This window comes from Ochotona curzoniae, unplaced genomic scaffold, assembly GCF_017591425.1.
Source record: "Ochotona curzoniae isolate NIBS_2020 unplaced genomic scaffold, NIBS_Ocur_1.0 scaffold_4701, whole genome shotgun sequence".
NCBI classification, from domain to species: Eukaryota; Metazoa; Chordata; class Mammalia; order Lagomorpha; family Ochotonidae; genus Ochotona; species Ochotona curzoniae.
In genome coordinates, this window is record NW_024467122.1 from 33,472,708 (window position 1) to 33,491,574 (window position 18,867).

Here is an 18,867-nt window from a genome sequence, read left to right on the forward strand (position 1 = left end):
AATTAGTCAACATGACTGGATACGAAAAAACAGTGAAGCAGATTAGTAAGAAAATCTAGAAAGTGGCAGATTGTGGATGACTGAGAAGCACCCCTGCCAGCAGAGCTTCTCGGGAACTGAATGCACCATGAAAACATAAATTCATATTTGACGAACACACAGTCATCTTTCATGTCCCTCAAAAGCTCATAAAACATGTAAACAGCCCACTAGAACTGTCAGATATATTTATAGAAGAGATTGTACGCTAAGATTCTTTTTCTGATAAAATATATGTTCTTAATTAGTGACTAAATTCTTAATCACAATTCAATCAGCCTTTGGGATATTTTTCTTCATTTTTTTTTTTCAGTTCTTGAAGAATGTAAAAACAAATTGGTATTTCTTTTTGTACTACTTCCTGGACCAAAACTGTGTATACATCATAAAAATAGAACTTAATCCTAAATCTATGCATCATAACCCAGATTTTTATATTTTAATGGAATTACATGGCTTCTAAAATCTGTCACGGCATTTTTTTCATTATGACTCTTGACTTCTTACCTGGTAAAACTTTCATTTTTCACACAGTTTGTGAAACATGAAGCAAAATGAACTGGCCTCGAATTTTCTCTCTCTGAACCATGTTAATGATGTCACTTGAGTTTTATGACAGTTTATTAGCAAACTTGTGCTCCCTCTACTGACCATAAGGAAACGTCAGCAGCAGCAAAAAGATGTTTAATAGGAAATAAATGGGATGGCTTTCTGGGGTAATATGCTTAATTCAACAATTCCACTTAGAATAGAGCAAATGTCTGAGTTCAAACAAATAATAACATTTAAATGTTTTTTCTCAAATTTTAATCTGTTTTAAAGGCTTTATTAGCTGAGATTTACTATAAAAGGTTTATTATCTTGTAGATCTTAGAAAATACATAAATATCAGCAAAATAACTATGAAAAGCACTGTTTTAATTGTTAATACTCTTGACTATTAAGAAGAAAATCTATTTATCCTGCATATCTGCATTTGGGTCAGAGTTCAGAGTAGTTAAGCATTTAAAACTGATTACTCCAGATGTTAGATTATAATTATACCAATGTGGAAGTACTTAACTACGCATTCCAGTCTCCAGGGCACAGATTATATCTAATTCCTATGCCTGATTGAGAACTTCTATGTTGGAATGTAATAAACATGTATAACAGAATCTACTCAGGATTATACCTAGAGGGATAATTCCACATCTTACAGTCCTTTGGTACATCATGCAAATCAATTTAAACTTTAAGAAAAAACATCAATTGCATGTGATGTTTTTTTTTGAGAGGCAAAGAGAAAAACAGGCAGACATATATATGTATATATACATATAGGGAGAGCTCCAAACTATCGGTTTATTCCTCAAATACACAAAATGGCTGGAGATGGACTGGGCCCCCGCCAGGAGCCAGAAACCCAATCTAGGTCTCCAACATGGGCAGCAGAAATCCAGCTACATGAGCCATTACCACTGACTTCCACTTTCCACATTAGCAAGAAGCTAGCTAGAGTCAGAAACTGAAGCCAGGTTCTGGTGAGGGACCCTGTCTTTCCGTCAACTTGACCACTAAGCCAATGCTCAGCCTTAACTGCTATTCTTACTGTTCATAGCACTCGGCTTCAATGCAGTAGCCTAGTGGCTAAAGTCCTCACCTTGCATGCTCCAGGATCCCATATGGGCACCGTTCTAATCCCAGCTGCTCCACTTCCTATCCAGCTCCCTGATTGGGGCCTGGGAAAGCAATTGAGGATGGCCCAAAGCCTTGGGACTCTGCACTTGCATGGCAAACCTGGAAGAGGCTCTTTGATCTTGGCTTTGGTTTGGCTCAGCTGGGGCTGTTGTGACCACCTGGTGAGTGAACCAGTGGATGGAACATCTTTCTCTCCATCTTTCCATCTCTCTATAATTCTTCCTTTTAAATTGAAATAAATAAATCTTTTTTAAAAAAGTTCACAGTGCTCTTAATATTTAGTGTTGCCAGATATGATTAACTTATTTAGAGACACAGTTGGAACAAAAGAAAACAACCAGTTTCTGTGGCTTATCTTAAATAATGGCAAACATATTTACAATTTTTATTAAATATAAAGCAGACTGGTTTTGGTTATCTTTTAGCTTCGCCCTGCCTTTCACTCTCAAACTTCCTGAACTACAAATACTATTCAAGGAGTGTCCATTGATATTAGTATCAGTTTAAGTAACACACAGTTTAAAAGGTAACTTCACTGCAAATGTACTCACAGACTGTTTCAACAGGAAATATAAATGATTCCTAAGTGAGTCACTGTTTTTGTACTCTATACTCCTTTCCATCAGAGCACAGAATTTATTATAATCACAACAGGGGATATGTTTTATTAATTTAAAGACAAATGATTATTTTGCTCACCTCGGAGATGAATTTTGTTATAGCAAATTGTTGTTTACTGAAGAGAATTATCAAATACAATAATTAGCAGAAACCACAGTATTCCAGTTACTGCTGAGAGATAGTGCAAGTACCATTTGGTATTTTTTTTGAGGACTTATTTATTTGAAAGTCAAAGTTAAGGGGGCGGAGGTAGAGAAAATGCATCTTCCATTAGATGATTCAAGCCTCAGATATCAGCTGGCCACAACAGCAGGAGCTGAGCCAAGCAGAAACCTGGAGTCTGAAGTCTCAAGTCTCTTTCTTAAGTGAGTCTCAGAGCCTCAAGCACATGGCTACCTTCTGCTGCTTTCCCAGGTGCATTAGCAGGGAGCTGGACTAGAAGTGGAGCAGCCAGGACACAATCCAGTATCCATAGGGGATGCTGGCATCACAGGTGGCAAATCTGCCACAATACCAGGAACCAATTTTGAACATTTAAACTCTAAGATTCAGGTTCAACAAAACAATCTGGACATATACTTGCTATTTAAGGGCAAACTGGTTAATTAATATAGCAGAATCAATAAGTAACAGGCTTGCAGTTATGTACTTTCATAATACTTTAAAGAGTTCAGCAGGGCTTTCCAGGCCCTACTGAATAGGGAAGCCCTGGGATGGGTGAGGCCTCCAGAGAGCTCTGTCATGTACACACGTTTCTTCATTCTCTATTTCTCTCATCTGCCCTTCTCATGTCTTCAATAAAGATATAATTCTTGCTTCTTCATAGTCTTGAGTCCATCTCTCTGCTTATCAGCAAACACCATGGGGAACTTCCTTGTACACATAAGTCTCTACAACTCATAAAGCTCTTTCACCCTTGTGTGAGTGTCCGACCATACCGAATTCTTAGATGTAATATTTTTTACTTTGGGGATAGCACTGTATTCACCTTTCACATGCCATATCAACATCCCATATGAGTGCTGGTTCAAGTCCCAGCTGCTCCACCTCAGATCAAACTCCCTGATAATGTGCTGAAAAAGTAACAAACAATGGCTCATGTTTGGGGCCCTACATCCACATGGGAGATCCAAAAGAAGCTCAAGGCTCCTGGTTGTGCATCAGCTCAGCTCTGGCCATTGCAGCCTTTTGGGGAGTGAATCAGTGGATGGAAGATATTTCTCTCTCTAAAATCTGTCTTTCATTTTAAAATAAATACTTTTAAATAATACTTTTTAAAAAAGATTTATTTTATTCTTATTAGAAAGACAGATACACAGAAGGGAGGAGAGACAGAGACAAAGATTTTTTTGTCTGATGATTCACTCCCCAAGTGGCTGCAATGGCCAGAGCTGCACTGATCAAAAGCCAGGAGCCTGGAGTGTCTTCTGGGTCTTCCGTGCAAGAGCAGAGTCCCAAAGCTTTTGGGCTGTCCTTGACTGCTTTCCCAGGCAACAAGCAGGGAGCTGCATGGGAAGTGGAGCTACCGGGATCAGAACCGGGGCCCATATGGGATCCCCGTGTGTAAGGTGAGCACAGTAGCCACTAGGGTACCACGCTGGGCCCAAAATAAAAACACTTTAAAAGATATGTTTCATTTTAAATTTTCTTGGATGTACAGACAACTCAGAATGCCCATGATCATCATGAACCACTAGCAAAGGCTGTTCATGTAATAATAGAGTACATTCCTTTTATTCATATTCTTTCTGTAAAGGGAACTCCAGACAGGAAAATTGCTGCTGTTTGATTAACAAATTTTATTCACTCAGGTATATTTCAGGAAATAGAGGAACAGAGTCCGAGACTGTACGAGGAAGTTTTGGAAGTTTTGGTCCATATCCAAATAGTGTCACACTTCAGATGTGGACATTCTTTTTTTTTTTTTTAACTGATTGTTTAAAACTTTTTTTTTGGCATTTTTAAATTATATTTTTGACAATCTTTACATAGTTAAGTTGGGTAAAAAGGTTCAAGGGCTATAGGAAAGTGGGTAGGTAAGACTATTATTTCCATATTGTTTCCTTCATGTTTAAAGGGGGGTATTAAGGGAGAAGGCCCACCCAATTTCCCACCCTCCCCAGGTCCCACATGTAGGGTATGCTCCGAGGTTCTTGCTCAGGTGGTTCTGATAGTTCACCAGTTATGAATCGCTGCCAATCTTGCCACTCCAAGCACTATGAGCTCTTTGAAGAATCCACCGATTGACATAGTCCATCATAGAGTCGCTGCCAACATATAGCTGAGATGGTTGGTTGACCTGTCTTCTCTCTTTTCTTGGTTATGGTTTTGAGTCCAGCATTTCAATTGGGGAGATTTCCAAAGAAATTTTGTCTGAAGTATTCCAAGGCCAGATTCTTGTATGTACTAGCAAGTACAAGGTCCAGCACAGTCCATTGCCCTGATTAGTTGGTGGGTGCGATCTCTGGGTTGGTTCTGTTTTCAGCCCCTACTTCCTTCCACTGGAACCAATGGGTGTTACAGTCCAGCCTGGTTCTGCCCAGCACATATTCGGCCCTCACAAAAACCAGTGGGAGCTGCACCCTAGTGGGAGCAACCCACAATAACCCCCACCAGGCCTGCCCCCTACCCTGGTTTGCCAGTATGTGTAGCAGTAGTCCAGTCTGTCCCACACCCCATTCCACCCCAGCCCCTGTCCTCGTTTTTGCGCCCTCCCGTAGAAGTGGCAACCCAAGAGGGATGAGCCCACTATTTCCCTCCTAGGCCTCTCCCACTCCTGGATTGTGCACTCTCCAGGTAGTTCTGTGGTTTGACTTGACAGAACTAGGCCCCCAGTGCCAGCTTCTGCCAGCTGATGCTGTGGCTAAGCCCAAACAACCCTCACTCACTCCAATTTTGTTTGCACCAGTAGGAATAATCAGCCCAGCCTGGCTTTTCCCTGATCTAGTCCACCTTAGGCGTACAGGTGTTGTAGCCCTGCTTAGTTTGGTCTGCCCCCATCCCAGTTCCTGCTCTCCAGTGGGAGTAGCTGTCTAGCAGAGGGGGAACCACCCCTTTTTCCCCTGCCGGCTCCGCCCCTACCTTCCTGGTTTTCACATGAGCTGGTTGGGCACTAGGTCACATCCAGGACAGGCAACCTCACCTTGGCATTCCGTCGTGTGCACTGGTCTTTGTCGCTACCGAACCCAGCTTGACCCACACTGTTCTGGTGTTTGGATTTGCCAGTGGATGATGTAAACAGATTCAGCCTGGTCTTCCCCTGACTTATGTTAAATGTATGCTCATGGGTAACTTTCCATGGCCTGTTCTGGGCTGTTTCCTATCATGTTTCTTGCGCCTACCTGCAGATGTGGACATTCTGTAGAGTTATATTATTCTTAAGTTCTTAACTAAATTTTATAACGTGTATGAACAAGTGCAAAATCACTTTAGATTGTCAGGTTTATACTTTCTCTAAATATGAATAACTCATGGATGGATTTAAAAGTAATTTTTAATATGGACCTAACTGTAAATTGGACAACATTCTATTCATTCAATTTTAAGACAATTAGAAAATCTAGCTGTCAAAATCATGAGGAAAAATATGCCCAGAAATTCCTAAATGATAAAACTGTATAAACTCCCTTAAAGGTTTACTATTCAAACACAGGCTAGATGAATACCAGCAAGGAAGTCAAGGAATTCTGAATCAGATGGATTGGTCTAGGCTAGTGATTCTGGAAGATGAAGTTTTTAAGTTTCTGTTTTATTTCATGTTATGCTCAGAAGTATGCTCAGAAGTGTTTTTTTTTAAGGTATATATTAGTATTATTTCGAATATGGGTATATGAGAGATAGAAAAAGAAAGAGGGACTGCTCCCACCCTCTGATGTATACTCCAAATGCCCAGGCCCCACACATGGGTGTGAAAGACTCTATTCTTGAGTGATCATTGCTGCATCTCTTGTGGGCAAGGTAGAGGATACTTCAAAACATAATACAGTGTTTTACACATTAGGAGAAATGTGCCCCAATTTTAGGCTATTTATTTGAATTGCTGTTACAACTTTTCTCCATAGTGGGTGGAAGTCAACTAGCCAAAAAAACATGAACACTGAAGAAGTATTTTTTCTTACGTTTAGATCAGAACCATTTGTCAATAGCCATTGGAATTACATTGAATTTTATAAACTTAGTTTCTGGGTCCAGTATAGTAGCCTAGTGGTTAAAGTCCTCACCTTGCATGCACTGGGGTCCCATATCGGCTCTGGTTCATGTCCCAGTTGCTCCATTTTCCTTCCAACTTGCTACTTTTGGCCTGGGAAAGCAGCCAAGGATGGCTCAAAGCCTTGGGACCCTGCATCTGTGTGGGAGACCTGGAGGAAGCTCCTGGCTCCTGTCTTTGGATTGGCTCAGCATTGGCTTTTGTGGCCACTTGGGGAGTGAATGAGCAGTTGGAATATCTTTCTCTCTGTCTCTCCTTCTCTATGTAAATCTAACTTTCCAATATAAATAAATAACTTAAAAAAAAAAGAACCTTAGTTTCTAATTTAACAAGGACTGAAGTTTCATATTGAAGTCCCAGGAATGTCCTAAAAGATAAAACTCTGGAATATGATTTCTAGTCTTTCACATTTGCTGATGATTTGCATAGCAACAGATAAACTTGCTTTGGAAATATAATTTGACAAATAAGATACCAACATTATCGACATTGTGTAAATCTTGCCAAGTATCCATTCACTATAATTCTGCTCAACACTCATCTGGGAAGACAATATAACTGGAAGAACTCCAAACGTGACTGTCTCCTTTAATGTTCTACTCTGGGAACTGAAAACACAGATGAAGATTTCATATTCCTGAGTACTAGGAAACACTACAACGCATCTTCAACCTTTTCGGTGCAAGCAAATTTCTAGCTTTACAGTTTGAAGTCACTATGAATTGAAAAATTGTAGAACAAAACAGCACTGAAATCCCAAAGTGGCCAAATACTTTTCCTTGGATTTCAAATGGCTTTCACAAAGATGAGTATTGGGCCAAGTGTGATAACCTAGTAGCTAAATCCTTGCCTTGCATGAGTTGGGATCCCATATGGGCGCTGGTTCATATCCCGGCAGCTCCACTTGCCATCCAGCTCCCTGCTTGTGGCTTGGGAAAGTAGTTGAGGATGACTCAAGGCCTTAGGACCCTGCACTGGTGTAAGAAACCCAGAAAAAGCTCTTGATTTATGACTTCAGATCAGCTCAATTCCAACTATTGTGGCTCCTTGGGGAGTGAATCAGTGGACATAAGATCTTTCTCTCTGTCTCTCTTTCTCTATGTAAATGCCTTTTCCATAAAAAATTTTAAAATCTTTTTTCAAAAAGATTAATATTAAAGCCTTTAAAGAATTTGCTTATACATTTGAAAATCATTAAGATGAGATAAAAAGTAGCAACTTTAAAAAAAAACCCACAATTTTACTTAGTTTACCTAACTGAAATCACTATGGTTTACTTTTCCTTTCTCTTTTTTAGTTTGAAACAGAAAACACAAGACAATCAAGGAAATTATTTCAAGTGATGGTCTGTGATCATTCACTTACTTAACATAGCAATAATAAACCTCTGATCTTTCAGTTCCCAGCTAGATTGAAAAAACCACTGTTCAAATTGGCAGTCAAAGAATGTTACCATAAAAGAAATAACTGGCAGAGGCAAGTAAGCTGCTGATGGAGGGGAAAAAAGAACAGGGTGGATATAAGTGAGTATAGGTTTATCTCAAGAATTTTGATGAATCAATAGAAATTCAGTAATGGTGGCAATATGCCCAACACCTTTCACAAACAATAAATGTCTTTTACTTTAAACAACACTGAAATAGTAAGTGGGTAGGTTATAATTTCTGCCCATCTCATTTAAATAAACGAGTACAAACACCTCTGCTTTCCTTCTGTCTAAAGGGTGCAGACAGGATGACTCCTAGACAGGAAGAAGGGACATTGTGACATTATCATAATGTTAACAGGGCACTGTTACAGCAGCTCTCTTGAGAATACTGACTGGTTGACTACTGCACCAGGCAGAGTAGCTTCTCCAGGACACCAAAAGTGAAAATGGGACTCACACTGGACTACCAGGCTGTGTTCTGTGCCCCTTCTGCCCTTTCTCAGAAGAAACACTTAGAAAACAAGGAAAGGAATATGGTACAGCCTCACTCAGCCACTCAGTCTTCACCTAAGAACATCTGCCCCAACTTTCATCCCTGTAGCTATCATTGCTTACTTAAGTGAAGGGGAACTTGTTCCCCTAAGTCCATCTTAACAAACTGTTTCATATACAGAAACACACCTGCATCATCACTTAACCACACCATCAAGAGTCTGCTTAAAGTTTGAGGACAACACTATTTTGCCTCATGTTTTACAAATTTCCACTAATTTGTCCTACTGTGGTCTCTGTTGGCTTGCAAACATTCAGAGGGCAGAAATCTGTTATCTTGCTTTATAAAGCATCTATCTCAAGTCACATATTCATCATTATGATGCTGACAGGCAGAGTAGCAGAGTATCAGGGGTTATCAGTTATTCTGCTTGGCTGTCCTACCCCCGCCCCTCAAGCCCTGCCCAGGTCTGTGTACTCTCTCTGCTCTGATCAGTATCTAAGGGGTTGACTTTTGTGCAGGAGATGAGACTGAGGGGAAAAAAAGGGACACAGGTCTGCTACCTGCCTGACAGGTAGCAGTGCTCCCTGCCTACTGATGGTGGCTGGAGCGTCCTTCACACCGCCCTTTTCTCACAGACCCAAGCCATCTCCAAGGTTCCTCTAAAAGGTTGTTCCTGTGATTTGTGGGGTGTGGGACAGTAAATACTCCCTACTGTCATCAGAAGTAGTCACCATCCTGTCTTGGTCTCCATAATGCTGCTCACACCTCTGTGACCAGTCCCTTGGTTTTCCTGGAAACATTTCTGAAGATGTTACCTGCTTCCTGCAAGATTTCTTGTTAATACAAAATCTTGAGGCAAATTACTCAAGCTTTCTTCACATATTTTAAGGAGAGCATAAACTCTTCACTTAATCCCGAGTTAAAATCAAATAAGACAGTCTTCAAATAGTCTTACAGAAGATATCAGCTCAAGCAAAGGATGAAAGAAAAATGTTTTAGGCAACACCTATTAGAATTCCAACACTAGAATAATGAATAAATTTTCAAAACTTTCAAGGAAATTATGTTTCCTAAAGAAATATTAATTGACTTTTATAATGGAAAAGAGGTTACGTGATCTAGAATCTGTAGGGCTGTATCAGCACACATTAAAAATAAAACAAAAATAACTCATCCCTGGAAACTATCAAGTTCAGTATATAGCAATATCTACTTTACAAGTCAAGCAGATAAGCAAAAACCTAGCAAACCATGTCACTAACAACAACAAAAACCCAAAAATAATAAAACAAAGCCGGCACTACTAATTCTGTCCTCTATCTTTGGCAAGCTCAACAAAACGAGAGCAAATTTAAAGGCTAAAACTGGTATTTCTTAGCCTTTGTCTTATCTGCTTTCACTCTAGCAATTTATAAGTACGGTTCTAGTCTCTGCTTCTAGTATATAATGATTTGGTTGTCCATTCAAGCTCAAATTTATTTCATTAGCCACTAATAGTGCTGTCAACACATTTATCTGTGTTGTTGCCATACAACACCTTTTTTTTTAAACACAAATAAGTAAATTTTTTTTCTTTAAAGTTTCTTCTTATAATGAGCTTGTCATCCAGTCCATGGAACAAAATCGAACACATACAAAGAGTTGCTAATTAGCATTCAGAAAGAGGATCTTTCTGCTTGTACCAGTCTGCTTCTATGAATTTCCCCCAAAGAATGTCTCTTGCCAAGTCTAAAGCATTTAATTTTATTCTCAACATGGTCTGAAGAAATGCAGAGTTGATATAAAGCCCCTTTCCAATCTACATTTCACTGCCCTCATCCCCCAAAGCTCTTTTAACATATTCAAGTAGTTTCTGAGAAATGCCATTCACTCATTTGGCACTTTTTCCATTCATTGGCTCATTTGATCTTTAATAGTCTTTGGTGTAGTCTTTGGTTCCATAGGTAAGGACACAGAGTCAGAAGTAGTTAGCACCTTGCTAACATCATAGCAAGTAATCAAAGAATTTCATATAATTTATCACAAAGCCTGCATGTAACCAAATAATAAGTACCCACACATACATTAAACAGTGAAACAAAAGGAATACCAAAAGGCATCAGCTCACCACAAGGATATTTTATGTTGCATGGTAAAAAGCACAGCATAAATAAACACTCCAAATGAAAACATTCTACTCCCAGAGAATAAAATAAAATGTATGGTAGGTTTTTTTCTTTAATGTTTCTTCTAATTTATATGCAGAGAAACACTTGGGTGAAAACAGTGGGGATGGAAGTGTGTATCGGAGGAATGAGTTAGCAAGAGAAAGTTAAGGGGAAATGAATCTTTTCACAAACACAGTGAATGGGAGCTCCGTCATTTATTCATTCAATATTAACTGCATTACTTCTTGCCCAAGGTACTTTAAGAGCTACTAGACTGAATAGGAAAAAAAAAAAATTCTTGCATCAAAGCAAGCTAGCTGAGAAGATAATATAGGTGCACATAGGAAACAGCTTGTTCACTGATTGAACATTTTTCCTGAGAAGTTGCAAGAAGGCAGGGAGTATGGTACACAGAGAAATACAAAGATGAATGAAACAGCTTGGCTTCCCAGGGAGTAACCAGCCTGGGAGAGAAGATAACAACAGCTATGCAGGATTAGAACGAAGAACATCCAAAGTGTTAGGAGTGGTTCACATAAAATGCTCTGTGCGTTCCAGACAGATGATTCTCACCGGGAGGAATGAGGAAGGTGGTAGGGGACAGACATTTCAACTAGATGGCTTTAAAAAGATAACACGGGATTTGGGTGCTTGTGGATTTGGGAAGAAAGACATTCTAAGTGAGGGTCAAATACCGTGCAAAGGGAAGGAAGGGTAGCTTTGCACACAGGGTTCTTCTGGGAGTTCTCATGAATGCGAAGAAGGGGAAGTCACATCAAAGAGGCCTCAAACGGAAGTCTCTGCTTCTGTGGTTCATGGGATAGAGGACATAAGAATGGGCAGAACAGAATATCTCAAGAGAGTTTTAAAATCAATGACAATCAATGAAAGGAAACTTGGACTCTTAGGGAATGGATAATTTAGTTAAGCCTCAATGGGCAGACCTGATGCTGAAAAGCTATCCAGATCCAGTGGATGTCCAATGCATGACAGCCTTGATTCAGCCAGGCCAGTAATGCTTAGGCTGTTGCTATTCTCTTCAAATCCTGGCAGTATGGCTCAATTTTGGCTTCTTCTGAGATATGAACTGACACCGACCTAAATAAAACCAAACCTCAGGAACTAGGCCTATAAACAAAAGCATTTTACAAACTTTCAAACACATGTACCTCTTCAGCCTCTTGGGGCGGGGTGGATTTTTATTGTTTGCTATTTTCTTCTACCTATGAAATTCACACGTTTACTGCCAGATATAGAGCTTTTTAAATTATCACTGATTTGAATCTTAACAGAATAACCCACAATGTGAACATGCTAGAACTGCTACAGTTCCACAGAGAGGCAGAGTGCCTAGAAACCAGCCACACCCTCAAGTCTGGCATAAATCAGCTCAAATATAATAAAGGTCTTTCAAAGAATCACTTGGGGCCTACCACTAACGGTAAAGAAACTGTTACTATATCACCTCCAGATCCTTCCCTACTCATGTAAGTCAGCAAATGTGAGAAACACAAACAGTCTCTCAGGACTCAAAAAACCACTGAGGATATTAAGCACTCCTACAGATCACTGGTTGGATGTTCATCACAGAGAGGTGCACAGGTATGGACATATTTATGGAGAAATTCTTTTTACTAAAGACCACCTAGATTAGAAGGAGAGAATTATTTCAACCTACATAGGTGTGAATGGACACAGGGACGGGAGCCCAGATAATCAATGAGGCAAGCACTGTTGGCCTTTTGCATTAAGACCACTTGATATACAGGAAAATAGCACAAGCTTCAAACTCAGTCAGGATCAATATAAACCTTGGCTATGCCCTACTGTAACAGTGTGATCTTGAGAAAAGCATCCCATCTTTCTGAGATTTAAGGAAAAATGGACAACACTTGTGAGAATGAAATGTAAAAGTGATTTATGGAAGACTGTCACTGAATGAAAGTTTAGTGTTAACAGATGCCCACCACACTACCACTTCATAGAGAAAACCAACATCCTTTAAAAGACTTAGGACTTTTTATTATTTTAATTTTAAAAACATGCATGTTCACTATAGAAAATTAAGAAAATAATAAATAGCACTTTTAATGATAATGTCCAGAAATTACTAAGTTTGTGAATCTTCAAAAGCATATTCAGTAACTGACTTTATTTTATAAAACTTTTGTTATTTGTTAGTATTTAGAAGGAGGGATACAAAGAGAAATAATTTCTATCCACTGTTCACTTCCTGAGTGCTTCAAATGGCTGAGGCTGAGCCAAGATGAAGCAACGGGTCCTAAAGTCAGCCTGGGTCTCTCTTACAGCACCAAGCATCCAACCCCTGAGCACATTACTATGGCATTTCAGAGCGTGTACAGCAGGAAGCTAGAATTCAAAACAGATCTGGGTCCTGAATCCAGGCACTAAGTTATAACATGTGGGTATCCCAAGCAGCGCATTACCCATCACATCAAATTCCTCTCCTTTCTCCTTCTCTACCCCTTTTCTAAGGTTTATTTATTTTTACTTGAAAGTCAGAGTTCATAGAGAGAGAAAGAGAGAGAGAGAGAGAAATAGAGAGAAAGGGAGAGATAGATTTTCCATCTACTGGTTTGCTCCCCAACAGCCTTAGGGGCCAGAGCTAGGCCAATTTGAAGCTGGGAACCAGGAGCTTCCACCAGGCTTCTCAAGTGCGTTCAGGGGAACAAGGTCTTGGGCCATCCTCTCCTGCCTTCTCAGGCCATTAGCCTGGAGCCAGATTAGAAGTATAGCAGATGGGACTCAAACCAGTGCCCACAGGGAACTCAAGGGCTGCAGGCAGAGGACCAGCTTGCTACAGCACCACGTTGGTCCCTCCCTCTTAAAAAATATGGATTGGGTTTGGGAAGTGAAAAGTATGTTAATTTTTTATTGTGAAATTATAAATGGCTTACAATTTCATTTTCAGTTTTCTACCTTGTGTGCTAAGAAAAAAATAAGGAAAACAAGGTATGATGCTATTGTGAATGCTTGACAACATGCCATTTATTTTTTGTCTCACCTCCATGAAGTGCTTTCCATTCCCCCAAGCTAACAGAGTCCTCTTACTCTCACCCCCATCATCACGCTGTTTAGCTCTCTTACGTGGCACATCTCAGGCTCCAGGCTTCAGCTACCCATACTTTATAGCTATATATTTTATTCCCTTTTTATTACCTACTATTTCCTGCTTTCCACCTTGTTCTACCTTTTATAAGTGGATTTTATGATGAGAACATGGTAAACCTAGAATCATACATAAAAATTAGTATTTCAGTATAACTTCTGTAAATATATTTTTCTCAAAAAAATAGAGTTGAGAAATGAGTGTAGTATAAAGGCTGATACACTTATTCTTGTACAATCTACAGTATTTAGCATTTGTAGCTTGAAGCAGTAGATGAAAAATATTTCTATCTGTCTTTCCCTCTTCATAACTCTGACCTTCAAATAAATAAATATTTTAAACTACATGCATATCAATATTATGGAGGCTACATTGTTATTCCTAATAACATGCATAATTATTAAAACATCATAATTCTAGACTTTTTTGCAATTAAATATTGATGATATAACTTGATAAGCAGAAATAAATAATTTGTAAAAACATTTATGCCATTTTTTTCCCCAGCACCAGGTGATGGATCAAGTGCCCAGCTGCCTGGCATTCATGTGGGAGACCCACAAAGTTTCAGGCTCCTGGCTTCTCCCTTGGCTTCACCCTGGTGTGAAGGGTATTTGAGGACTGAACCAGCTGGTGGAAGATCTCTGTCTGACTCTAACTGCCTTCCAAATAAATACAAATATATTCATTTTTGGTATATAAAATTGAAATCCATGCATAATTTTCTGTAGTATGTATGGTCTATGAAGACCTTTCCTATATGAAGAAAATTTAAGCTATTTCTCCAATAGCACCTAGGAAAATCCTTATAACCAGATTCAATGTACATAGTAACTACTAAAGTTTAGAGTCCACATCATAAAAGTTCCTTATATGCTACCATAATAAAATGTCATAGTTTGATGAAAGCTGTTCTGTTTTAATTGCTTGGGTGGTATTTTTTTTCAGTTGTAACATTAAAATAATTAGCAGCATAAAAAATTCTACCTTAGTTGTATTTACCAAAAAGTCAATTTTCCTAATATTTAGCCTTATTCAATATTCATTCAATATTTACTGAGTGCCTGCTTTGGACCAGTGCTGTAAGTGTTGGATAGCAGGGAATCAGCGTGTTCTACTTGATAGATGCTGCTTCTTCTCTGGAATACAGCTTTACATCAACACCCTCTTACAGTGTCTTAATGCTTTTGTAAACACACTCATGCTGGCAATATTTTGAAAATTTCAAAGTATGCTTCTGACCTTCAATGAAAAATTTATACATGATTCTTTTTTAAGACATAACAAATGCTCTGCATAGCAATATCAATGCATCAAAGTAGAAATTGTTTTATACTTTTAAAGATTTACCTGAAATGGGAATATTCTGTGAGACTGATAACTGCACATCTCCAGTTCCTGGTGGCATATCAACAACTAAATAGTCCAGTTGACCCCAATCTACCTAAAAATCAAGATGACAAAAAAAAACATCATTATACAATTTCAGTGAAGAGTGGCATATACAAAACTAGTGCATCGATGCCAAACCTTAACTAACAGCCATCAGGTGGTGCCAGGACCTGTGCTGAGGGCTCGGGATAGACATGGCAGTTAATGACAATCACTGCTTGGAGTAGACTTTTTCTGAATTAGAACCTTAAGTTCTCGGTGTACCTGTCACACACACTCACATTTTAGGCAAACCCATTTCACAACGGACTTCTATTTAGGGTCAACCACTATCTTGATTGGGTCTAGCCAACATTTTGACTAAGCTTTTTTTTTTTATTTTTCTGAAAATTCTTTAGTCCTTTAGGCTTTTTTTTGAGATAGTGTTTCCTGTTAATATAATTTTTAAAAGCTTAATTTCTTTTATAAAAATGAAACATTAGAAAAAAATTACTAAGGAAATTTAAATACAACTAGCCCCATTAACATTTTATCTATTTGCAGGTGTTTTATTTTTTGCTTTTAAAGGTGTATTTATTTATTTATTCATTGATTCATTCATTAGAAAGAGTTACAGAGAGAGGGAGGAGCAGGGAAACCTCCTATCTGCTGGTTCACTTCCCTAACGGGTGCAGCGACTAGGCTAGGGCTGGCCCAGGCCAGCCATCTCAGGAAGCACTTTAGCTCACTGACCCCAAAATTGTTTTCTTCTAACAGAAGTGAAAATGAGTATATGATTTCATGTTCTACTTCTTAAAGATCTAATAATGTGTAATGTAATTTTCCATGTAATCATAACTTGATAGAGTTTAGATGAAGGGTTGATGTTTTTTGTTTTTGATACAGGAGGTTAAGTCACATCTTGCTTGCAATGCTTGCAGCTCATGCAGGCATCATTTAAGTCCCCATCCATCTTCCTGCTAATGTACCCAGGGAAGAAGGGAATGACAATCCGAGTATTTTGGACCCTGCCATCCACATGGGAGACTAGGATGCAATTCCTGACTCCTGGCTTTGGCCTGGCCCAGCTTTAGCTGTTACAGCCATTTGGAAAGTAAGCCTGCAGATGGAAGATTCTTACTCTCTCCATCTTTCCCTCTCCAAAAAAGATACTTTTTATTTCACATCCTCTGCTCTGAAATTCATCACACAGGCAGAGTGACAAATTTCAAGCCTTTCAGAAAACATGAAAAGACTGGTTCTAACAATTTCTCTCTGTTGTTCCTTGGCATTTAGTAACATTGATCATGTTGCTTCCAATTTTTTGTTTCTTGAAAGAGAACTGCTATTAGGGTTCCAAGAAACTGAAAGAAAAAAATTCACGGTGAAGACAGTTCATTACAAAGGGTTCTTACTGAATTTAAAGTAACTGGAAACAAAGAACCTGGACCAGTACCTTCAGCACACACAGCATGCTTTCCAGAAATGCCAACTAGAACTGAAACCACACTTAATACGTGAGTTTCAGGATTTTTTTTTTTCCTTTTCTCACTTATTTATTTGAAAGTGAATAAAGGAAAACAGGAGAAACACAGAGAAATCTTTAAGCTGCTGTTTCATTCCCCAAATGGTTACAAAGGCTGGAGCTGGGTGAGGCAGAAGTCAGGAGCCTGGAACTCCATCAGGGTCTCCCACCTGGTGAGGTGGCTGGGCCAGGCAGTTAGGCAATCTTTTGCTGCCTTCGTAGGTGCAGTATTAGCAGGTGGCTGGAACAGAGATGGAGCAAGAGGAACTACAGCTGGAATTCATATGGGCTGTTAGTGTCACATATGGCAGTTTAACCTGTTGTGCTACAAAGCAAGCCCCTAAATTCCAGTTTTACAGCATTCACTAAATACTGACATTGAAATATACCGACTGCCCAGAAGTTTCAGTCATCTTGCAAAAGATCCATCAGAAGTATTGTTCTTAAAGTGGTTTAGGGATTCCAGAGACTCTATTTAGTATTTGTTGACTCTATGTTTCAGAGTGTAAGAAATACACACTGGTGGGCCCAGCACAGTAGCTTAGTGGCTAAAGTCCTCACCTTTCATGCACCAGGATCCCATATGGACGCCAGTTCAAATCCAGGCAGCTCTGCTTCCCATCCAGCTCACTGCTTGTGGCCTGGAAAGTAGTCAAGGATGGCCCAAAGCCTTGGGTCCCTCCACCCATGTGGGAGACCCAGAGGAAGTTTCTGGCTCCTGACTTCAGATAGGTGCAGCTCTGGCCATTGCGGCTGCTTGGGGAGTTAATCAACAGACAGATCTTTCTTTCTGTCTCTCCTCCTCTCTGTACATCTAAAAGAAATACACACCGGCAAGACACTCAGAAGAGGCAGATGTGGCACACTGGGTTACACCATGGGCTGAAACACCCATAAGCCAGCCGGAGTGCAAGTTGGAGTTCCAGTACTTCCATTTACCATCCTGCTTTCTACTAATACTTTCTAAAAGGCAAAAGGATGATGGCTCAAGACTTTGGGTCCCTGCCATCCAAGTAGGAGTCTTGGATGGGATTCTAGGCCTTTGATATGGCCCGGCCCAAGCACGCTGTTGTGGGCATTTGGAGAGTGAACCAGAGATGTGTTATCTCTTGTTGTTTGTCTTCTTCTCTCTGTTGGTCTGCCTTTCAAGTTGATGAAAGGAAAAAGTAAACTTAAAAAAAAAAACCCACCCAGCAATCTCATTTAGTAAAAGCCTGTGTCAGATTCAGATTTTGTGTGGTCTGAAGCATACCCAATTTGAGTTGTCCTCTCTAAGAATATAAAATTATGAATGCAAAACTAGGTACTAACACAGATGATGCTCCTCAACTAACTATAGGGATGATGTTTTGGTAAGCCCATTATGAGTTAAAAATACTGTTAATGAGAAATGCATTTCCTGTATCTAACTGTGTGAGCTTCACATCTTAGCAGCACAGTTGTTCATGCACGTGGCAGAAGGAAGGGCCACCAGAAAGCTGCAGATCCACGCTGCCATCCAAAGTCTGAGGACAGCACTGCACACACTGCGAGCTAGCAAAGACCCACTTCCAAAATTCAAGGCACAGTTTCTGTCGAAGATACTGCTTACCTCCCAAAAGTTAGTTTGTTAAGACCAACTACCATAAATTGGGATCAATTTTATTTATGTAAAATATGAAGAAAAAAAGAACCCATAAAAGGCTGGCGACTTGAAATTCAAGTTCCATTTTTAGAAATCACATGAATGAGAAAATAGCTTACACTGAAACATTTCCCCGCCACAGCCTGCCTTCTTTTCCCTACCTACACAAAACATGACAATTTCTAGAGTCATCCAGGTCCCATGAAAATGGGGAACCTTCAGCTGAAGCTCTGTGTACTTCAGGGTAACCCTACTTTTCAGTAAATCCTTTTTTGTTCTCTCTCAAGCTACAAACTCAAACACCCAAGGAAGTCAGGCCAGAATAGGCCAGAGCATGAACTTTTAAGCTAGTAAAGGGGTGGCCTATGCACAAAAGTGGCACTGTGGAAGGGAACTCAGCGATGTGGTGGCAGTCACCGAAGTCCATCAGATGGGAAGAGGAATATGTAAGCAAGACAATAGGAGAACCAAAACACAGCCAGGCCTTCTCCCTTCTGTCCAACTGCAACACACTAGGGAAACTACAGTTACCAGCAACACATTGCACACACATTTCAGAATAGCTAAAAAAGAAGATGTTAAATGTTCTCACCACAAA

The 18,867-nt window shown here is 39.6% G+C and overlaps 1 protein-coding gene across 2 annotated transcripts in view; it reads right to left on the reverse strand.

Moving 5' to 3' along the window:
• The window catches only part of NUBPL (nucleotide binding protein like), a 210,199-nt gene that overhangs the window by 35,295 nt on the left and 156,037 nt on the right, over positions 1–18,867 (reverse strand). For both annotated transcript variants that reach the window (XM_040969171.1, XM_040969170.1), the window contains exon 7: positions 15,100–15,193. In XM_040969171.1, coding sequence (XP_040825105.1) covers positions 15,100–15,193 — 94 coding nt within the window. The remainder of the gene's footprint in view (positions 1–15,099; positions 15,194–18,867) is intronic.